Below are 9,153 nucleotides of genomic sequence, written 5' to 3' on the forward strand. Positions count from 1 at the left end.
ATATCTTATTTCTGGTCTTATGTGAGGAAGAAATGGCTCCTTTATTTAAGTTACTGTTATTGTAGGACTCAAACAATAAAATAGAACCCTACCACAAATATTACATAAACTATGTAGTTTTTTGGAAATTTCGAGATGAAATGAGTTACATGGAATCACATAAAAGAATTTAAACAATAGAAAGCATCTGCAATGATAATCAAAGATCTTTATTTTTTGTATTTAATTTCTTACAATCACTTTGGAAAAATAGTTGTGTCTCCAAAAGTACTTTCACTGAATGAAGCTGATATGACCAAAGCAGTATTTTGGGTGACTATGAAAAAAAAATTTATTACTGAAAAACAAGTGTTCCATTCAGTTCACAGTTTACACATACTACACAAGTGTGAAGGTTCAACACCAGAAACAGGCATCATTCTCTTTAGTCGAATCATTAGGTCAAAAGAAACCCTCTGGCAAATACTGATCCAAATGTGAGAGATTTTAATCCCACTAGAAATGTGGAACTGCATAAAGTTTCCTGAAAACCTTTTTAGGAGTATATCTTTGTTGTTGGAATCCTCTTAGATATTTTGAGATTTATTTAACATAGCATTCAATCTGCTTAACATTCAAATTTAGACACACTAATTATCTGATCTACTCTTCTGAGTAGTTAAGTATACTCTATAAATAAACACATTGATTTTGTTCTATTGCTACCCATCCCAAAAGCCTCATGTAGTTCTAATTACCCTAATAGCTACTTATCACTAAATATATTTTTGTTAGAAAGAATATAGAGCATATGAAATTACAAGCTCTTGTGAGCTAAGACAAATTTTTAAATTCTGAAATAATATTTACAATGTAAACATCACAGTTATTACATTAGAATAAAACAAATCATGACATTCACAACACAATATAATTTATTTGGTTTGACATTGAATTTGTTTTCTTGAATTACTCATGTAGAACTCAAAATGTGATTACTTTGTCTATCATTTTCCTCCAAGAATTCTGAAAAAGAAAGAATTCATGCCTTAAACATCAAGATATTTTTATTTACAGCACCTCAATTTAATTCACTCATCCACTCATATAGTAGACATATATTTCTCTTTGTCCCTTGTCAACATCTGTGGTAGGGGAACATGTTCTGGAATAAATCAAAAGAGCACCTTCCAGAGAATTATTGTCATAAAGGAGGAGCTTTACTCACTAATAACTATCTGTTTTGTAATATTCAGAAATGGATATCCCACAAATTTCCTGTTCAAAGAACTTTTCCAAAGCTACCCTTGGATAAAAAAAAACAGAGGATGGAATCTTTTAAATGATCTTAAAATTTGCAAAGGACACAGTGGTTGACCTACTTTTATATTTTAGTACCTACAGTATTTCTTAATCTGTTGGAGGATAATTTGTATAAATATTTTTTGAGAAGCCTAATGTAATTACCTTCTATCTTTGTGCAAAGGGCTTGCTTTTCTGAAATAACTACACATGTTAAGTACTTGCTTTGGCCATCACTCTTGCCTCTGTATTTTCCTTAGCGGCTAACAGGTAATCGGTGTACAAAAGCAACAAGTCTGGCAGTTGCCACTCCAGATACCCTTTCTATTCTGGATAACCTTTTTGAAAACCTGAGATAACTACACCAGGAACTGAGGTAATACCATGAGTTGCTTTTGTCTGAGCACAGAGCTAGTTGAATCTGGACCTAACAGGAGCTGGACTCTTACCTTCTGGTTACAAAGTCTTATTGGAACACAACCACTCCCAATTTTTTGCACATTATCTGCAACTGCTTTCATGCTACAGCAGAGTTAAGCAGTTGTAACAGAAGCATACAGCCCACAGAACCAAAAATATGATTCTATAATCTCTTAGAGAAAAAGTTGCTAACTTTTGATATGATGATGACCTGAATTTTGAGTACTTGGCAAATATTAAAAATAGATTTTTATGAGCTAATGTATACATTAATGTAATGTAACTCAGGAAAGAAATATATCTTGTACCATGTTTACAAAAAACACTTTTGATAATAGTTTATCATTTTACAAAGGAAAAAACCTGTGTGTGTTTTCTCTACTCAAAAAATGTTACATTGCTGCTGGAGTCAAGGTGCATACACACACTTTATGTATGAAACAAGCTAATTGTGACTTTTACTGCATGGAGTTTGCTATGTCTCAAACAATCAGAATCACAGTGCCTTGGCATTATTTTATGATAAGAATCCTGACTATATATTGGTGATATTTCCCTGTACTTAAATTAAATGAGAAGTTAACAATAAATCATAAGATTAAAACTTAATAAAACTTAGTTAAACTTTAATACAAGGAACACAGTTTGATTCTCCAAAAGAAAGCTTTTTCTCATGGAGTAAGAGTTAAGTTCCTCTGTTTTTCACAAGGATAGCAGATCGTCTGAGTAAAGAGGAGTATCATTTAAATACAAACTATTCACTATGAGCATTCTCTTTTTACTGATCAGAACATTGCATGAATCCTTTAAAGCTCTTCACTGGGTTGAGGTCCTCTTCAGGTAATAGTGTCTTTCTTAGATGAGGTCTCATGAAGAGAGATTGCTAAACTCCAAGATTTTTTTGAATTGTGTGACTTTTACCTATTTATATAATTAGGTGATATGAGAGCATGGTAAGAATGCACAGATATACCCACCATTGGGAAGTTGTCATCAACTTTGCGGCAAAGAGCACTTTCATCATTTCTCTAACTCGTCAGGAAAATCGAGAGGTTCGCCCTCAATGCTGCAGAACAGGAAAGGACAATTGTACATGTTGAGGCTCTTAGATGGGAAAGGTTATAAGGAAACAATGATGGCACCACAACATGATTATTCTCAGTATTCTGTAGAGTACACTAGCACCAACCGATTATCTTTGAGGTTAGTTATTATGTATGAATTGTTTCTCAATTTCAGACTGTCTAAATTATTCCTAAAGAATTTCATTTAAAGTGCAAAGAGCAGAAGATTTTCTTGTCTCACCTAACAGAATTATCCTTACAATTAAGCAAGTAAACCAAAATAATTGATATAAAGAGAGAGAGCACTCCATTCCCTATGTATTGTGCCCATTATTTACACACCACAGGGAGACATAAATTTTACTGAATCCACACATACAAACTATTTTATGATTCGATTAGATAAAGTAAAGGTATTGAAAATGTTTATGAAGCAAACTGTTAATTGACTGCACATCATATATTATAAAATCATTACTTTTGTTAAAACCTGTTCCCGGATTCAGCCTGCTTCTAACTAGAGCCATTATTTTAAACTCTGAGGCCACAATAGAATCAGCTGCAGGACTCTGAAGAAAACAGTGATGTCTCTGGCCACATCCTCAGATTTCCTGCCAATTGATTTTGTATAAGAACCAAAATCAGTATTTTAAAATTTATAGTTGTGCTAGTGACAGCCAACATTAATAATGGCTGCTTCATATACTGTAGATAGGGTCTCCATATGAAGCTCAGAATTTTTCAAAGTCATTTATAATTTCCCATTTTATTAAGTTCTATTTTTCTTTACCTCCTTTTCCCATTCAGAATTGAGTTCAAGTACTTCTTTACAGCCATTTGTTTTCTAAGGCGGGTGTAGTTGTCAGTGAAGACTGCGTCTGAGTGACGTTTGATTGGTACAGGATCTTCTGAGATGTTATTGCTAAGGAATGTGAGGAAAAGGAAATGAGACAGTTTCAACAGAAGATGGTAAATGCACCAATGTTCCAAATGTCTTAGATAAAAAGAAATTCTAACATCCAATTCATGTTCTATCCCAAAAAAATGCTACAAAAAATTTGCAGTCCTGTGTAAGAATAGGGAGCAAGGAATGATCTACCATGTTCTGGCATTGACTGTGACAGCCTTATAACATGTTCTGGACTAGCTGAGCATATATTTACAACAATTGGGGGAGCATTGAGTTTGCATTCTGCTGTCAATAGGAAGTTTGTTTTAAAAATGGAGCCTTTAGCAGCATCATGAAAGCATTCATCTATGTTCCACTGGAAAAAAAAATCCCTCAGCAATTATTTGAATTCTCATCTAATCAATTGATTGACCTTAAAATTTGCTTGTCTTTGTACTAGTTCTTCTTATTTTTTACTGAGCTGAGTTCAGTTTGATTGCAGATTTGTAAATGATTGCTACTTCAGAAATATTAGTGTGTGTGTGGAGTCAACCTTGTTTTCTTAACTCATCAGCCTAGTATATTTTAATCAGGAATATGAAATCATTTAACTAAACTGAACATTCTGTAAGAGTTATCAATTTTTAGCAGGTAAATAACTTGTCAACAATGAATATATAACTTGCACATTGAGTAATTATATTGTGCCTTATTAAAATAATAAATTATCTTTACCTAACTCGTTTTCCAATAAGGGACTCAAGGTATTTTTTGGCAGAAAGTTGACCCAAGAGTCTGCTAAAGTCACTGGTGAAAACTCCATCAGCATGTCTGGCATTTCTAAAAGAAGGAAGAAGGAATAGCTATCATTCTGTATATTATTTTCTATAATATTATCTGGCTCATTAAATAACAGAGAATCATCAGTTTATCAAAAAATGTTCTCATCAAAACATAAGTCCAAAAGGAAGTTTCCTGCCAACCAAACTGAAGATATTTTCTAAAAACTCCTATCAAGATATATTCTATATTTCTGGCATACAACTTTGAAAAATTAAATATTACTCAGTATTTAAAGCTATTTCTTTTTTGAGAAATATAATTTTGAAAAATATATTAGTTTCTATTTACTTACAGTGTTTTATTTCTACTCCCACGAATAAAAATAAATGCAAAGTTAAAATATTCTAGTTTTGTCACGTTCACAAATCTATTATACCTATTTTTATTTCTTCTGTAAAACTCTTTACAATAGAGAGGATTTTAGGGCCCATCACTAACTTTTCCATTCAGATGAGGAACCTTTTATACTTGACTTCAGGATAGAGCTACTAAGTCTCTGCTGAAAGCTGTTCTAGACAAACAGTTCTACAAACGAACAGCTCTAACTCTTAGACACCTCCTTTTTACAAAGAGATACATGTGTCCTTAACACTCTCTCCATTGTGGAGTGCAACTTGCTGTAGCTTTACTAGGGATGATACAATCTGTGATCTCGGAACTATGTCCAACAGAATATAAGCGAATACTGTGTTCTTTCTGTTTCTTTTTTGTTTGTTTGTTAACAACCTTTCTATATGAAAATCATGTATAGCTTCGAAAGCTGCAACAAATCAGGCTGAATGAAGTCAGAGAAAGGAAACCCGTACTGTTATGCTAGAGGAGTAGCTTCATGGTGAGATAAAATTAGACAAACATATTTCTAAAGTATGTATTTGAACATAAGACTCAATAAAAATAAACTCACCTAGATACATCATAATAGGGTGTGTCATTTTCAGCTAACACATTTTGCAGGATGTCAGTATCTGATTTTAATGAAACCTGATCAGGTTCATTTGCTCCTTCCAGTTGTATTCTGTCAGCCAATGTTTTAGGGAAAAATACATTAGGAATTAGGAGTAAAATATATTCCTTTCCTCCTATGGTAAAGCAATCATTTGAAGTAAGATACTGAAAATTTGGAGAAGTATCACCCATTTCCAATATAAGAATAGCATACTTTAATTCAATGTACTCTATGATTAATGATAATATGAAGTGAAAACTTTTATTAGCCCATAAAATAAATGTTATAAAACTTTTATAAGATGTGTGTACAACTTGTAAGAGCTACTTTATTCAATCCTCTTGGAACATTAGCAAAGTACACTTCCTTGGTAAATGTGTTTCCCCAAGAATATATTCACTTTTTAAAGTCAATATTACAGGCAGAGAAACATTTACAAAATAGAAACTTGGAAAAATGTAATAATATTAAAACTGTTAGCAATTTTTGTATTTGGTTTTTTAGTATATTTGCCCTAATCTCTTCAGAGCTGAATATCACTCACTTTTCTCTCTAGGTATCTAAGTTTTACTTCAAAGATTTACCTTAGCATGATATATTTCTCTGTATTTAACAAGTCCAAGTAATCTCTCTGTCTATTACTAGTTACTCGAATTCAAGAATTTGTGAGACCTTCTGATAAGTGAAGAAATACAGTGACACATGGGAACCTAAGAACAGTTATGCCTACCTATGAAATAGGACTATATTTGTAGGTATATGCACATTCTTACCACCAGCACACCATTGCATTTATGTATGTATCTTTCATGATATAAAAATTGATAGTAATGAGCAGTCCTCTGTGAATCTCAAGTCATGTGAGTAACAAAAACTTTAGCATACTTCAGATTATTCCTTGTTTGTCATGAAAGCATTCCAATGGACCCATTCTACTAAGTTGTCCATGAACTAGAGGAGATAGCTTTAAACAAATTTCATAGATAACACTTACAGGCTAATAGATAATTCACTATATGGAACTTAAGAATACCTTAAGTAAATGATCAGAAATGGACAAATAAGCAAATTGTTGTTTTCCCTTAAAATATGGTGGTGTCTATGACTTTGAAGGAAAAATGAGTTTAACATATCCTTCATTTATTGTTCACTTACTTTGAATACATTTATTTTACGTTAGAAAGGCTTTAATTGTGAGTTGCGTACTTTACTAATTTGAAGTATGGCATATAGTAACATATAAAACACTAAAACTAAGTATTTATAATTCTAACCTAATACATTAAAATGTACTAATAAAGGAAGTATTAAGGAAATGGGTCTCAATTAAAAAGTTATTCCACTATTTTAATATTAGAGAATAAATCTTTCCTATATACAGATCTTTCCAATATGATTTTATGCATGTTTCACTAATAAACTAATATGTACTGATAGACCTTTAGAAAAATTTAAAAGGAGTTTGGCAGCTAAACAGCTATTTTTCTATCAGAAACTGAACTGAATTGAACTGAGGAAAGTTTATTACTCATCTAAAACTGGTTCTGAATGAATGGAAAGTCAAATTGCCATTCATGTTTAGAAATGTGACCACTTGACCTGTAGAATTAATCAGTGACACTGTTTGTCATGCCTGCACACAGGATTCATGACCAACCTGTCAACTTGATGCTGAAAACATCTTGCTCAATACACAAACCAAAAGATTTATGTGCATACTTCACGATTTTAAATGTTGAGTTGTCGAAAATAGCATGTAGGGCATTGCCATTTAGACAAAGAATGAATGTTCAACTGATGAATTACAAGAGAAACTTGTCTGAAAAGGACCTACCTTAGAGTTCCTGGGGCTCCGTAAAGTGGCCATGCCAATGTTTGCGAGAAGAGCACACTGCAAAGTATCAGGGACACCAGGAGCTGGGGCTTGTGTCTGCTTTCCATTTCTGTGCCTCTAAAGAGAGAGCCAGATAAGTCTTTCAAATCCACATGTCATGAGCAAGGCAGTGCTGTGTGTCTAGAAATAATTTCTGAAGTTTGTTGAGGAGTTTAAAAATAGTTTTCATGTTGAAGAGATAGTTAAACTGGGTATGATTACTCTTAAATGAAGAAAATTTCTCTTGGTGACAAGCATTTGAAAAAAATTAGGATGCTTTTCATTGGTTGCTTATCTTTCCCCAGGCACTTAGCCTAAGAATATATTGAATATCATACTTTATAATAGAGTTGTAGCATCAAAGTTAAGTATATTTTCTAAGGAAATCAATTCAAGAAATTATTTTTTCCTACTTTAAGCCTTTAACATCTGGTTAATATAAAACTGGAATATAATGTATTTAAATATTCTTCTACTCTGGTAAATTATATATAAACATGTGTATACAGTGTGTATCTATGAATATAATGTACATATATATACTAGAACACAACATTTTATAAATACATATTTTCCTCTCCTAGTTGTAGATACTAGCATAAACTTACTTCTTTGTGTATTAACACAATTTTGGCCTAGGTTTAAATAAATTAACTGAGAGAAAATTAATATTGATAAACTCATTGAATCACATATTGTTATTATGTGGTTCATTATGCCACAAAATATATGTAAAAACAAAGCTTATTTTTCTTGCACTTGGTCCACTCACTTCATTTATAAATAGTTTCTAGATATAAACTTAGAAGGACAAGGTCTGTGTTTTCTTTTTGCTGTATATAAAAATCACAGCATTTAAACTTACAGAGGAGAAAAAATGTGTTCCAAGTTCACTTAACCAACATGTGAAATAGAAATAACAGTTCTTTCAAAAGAAGTTGAAGACTTCAAAAACAAATGTACCTACTGAACCCTTCAGTCAATATATATATATATATAAATATATATATATATATATATATATATATATATATAGTCAAAAACCCCTTCTTGGGTGTATTTTTTAAAATCAGTATTAAGCAAAATAGCAGGAGGGTAAAACATCTTCCAATGAACATAATTCTGAAAATTCATTCTATTCTTACCAGGTGACCTGAATTTAATATACCCCAAGAAGAGTTCCACAGGCAGGAAACATAAAAAGGAAAAGCAAAGTTTTCACTTACCTTGCTGGGTAGCGTTCCTCAGGGACCTGGTGTTCTGGAGCTGTCCAAGGTGCTGAAGTTCTGCGAAGCCAAGAAAGGCTCCACCAGTTCTCTGTCCGTAGCACTGGCTAAGGGTTGGCTGTTATTGCTGGCTACTGCCCTTCACTCTTCCCTGACCAGTGTTTCAAAGCCATCATTTTATAGGCTTATACTTGGGCTGAGCAATCACAAAGCTCCCTGAAAGACGTCACAGTAATACTCCCACGAGATGAATAGGGCTTGAAGTTCATATTAAATTGTCATTATGTCTGATTTATATAAATTTGTAGTGAGTAACTTGAGGATCTTAGATAAAAAGAGGAAATTTGCTTTTTTAAAAAAATGTACCAAGCTTAATGTGAAATGTTTTGATATTTACTTTGTCTTAATGGAATAAGAGAATGATTATGGTGTTAGAGCCAGGGCTACTGGGGTTCCTTCAGATAATGACTTCATGTGCAGGAACAAATTGAGAAAGCTACAAATACTTACGTTCATTATGCTTATGAATGTATAATTATCTTTTATTACAAAGCATCAATTCCCCTAGTCTTTCTTTCTTTCTTTTCTATTATTCAAGCAGATCCTTATTT

General features: G+C 32.5%; 1 protein-coding gene across 1 annotated transcript; it reads right to left on the reverse strand.

Annotated features, from left to right (window-relative positions):
• Nucleotides 1-172: 172 nt before the first annotated feature.
• On the reverse strand, nucleotides 173-8,715 carry VIP (vasoactive intestinal peptide). The gene is made up of 7 exons (XM_008263707.5): nucleotides 8,543-8,715; nucleotides 7,278-7,394; nucleotides 5,402-5,512; nucleotides 4,390-4,494; nucleotides 3,556-3,687; nucleotides 2,679-2,767; nucleotides 173-1,005 (listed from the first exon to the last, which is right to left on the reverse strand). The coding sequence occupies exons 2-6, from the start codon at nucleotides 7,382-7,384 to the stop codon at nucleotides 2,722-2,724; spliced, it is 501 nt and encodes a 166-aa protein (XP_008261929.3). The 5' UTR covers nucleotides 7,385-7,394; nucleotides 8,543-8,715; the 3' UTR covers nucleotides 173-1,005; nucleotides 2,679-2,721.
• Nucleotides 8,716-9,153: the final 438 nt, after the last annotated feature.

The sequence above is a fragment of the Oryctolagus cuniculus genome, chromosome 5, assembly GCF_051225735.1.
Source record: "Oryctolagus cuniculus isolate XC-2025 breed Fujian yellow rabbit chromosome 5, ASM5122573v1, whole genome shotgun sequence".
In the NCBI taxonomy this organism is placed as follows: Eukaryota; Metazoa; Chordata; class Mammalia; order Lagomorpha; family Leporidae; genus Oryctolagus; species Oryctolagus cuniculus.

Bases quoted from the DNA above. Each gene is read 5' to 3' on its own strand.
- VIP (XM_008263707.5), bottom strand. From the start codon at position 7,384: ATGGAAAGCAGACACAAGCCCCAGCTCCTGGTGTCCCTGATACTTTGC. The intron at 5,513-7,277 runs GTAGGTCCTTTT...ATTGGCTGACAG, and splicing joins GGAGCCCCAGGAACTCTAAG to AATACAACTGGAAGGAGCAA. The intron at 4,495-5,401 runs GTGAGTTTATTT...TCCTTCTTTTAG, and splicing joins CCCTATTATGATGTATCTAG to AAATGCCAGACATGCTGATG.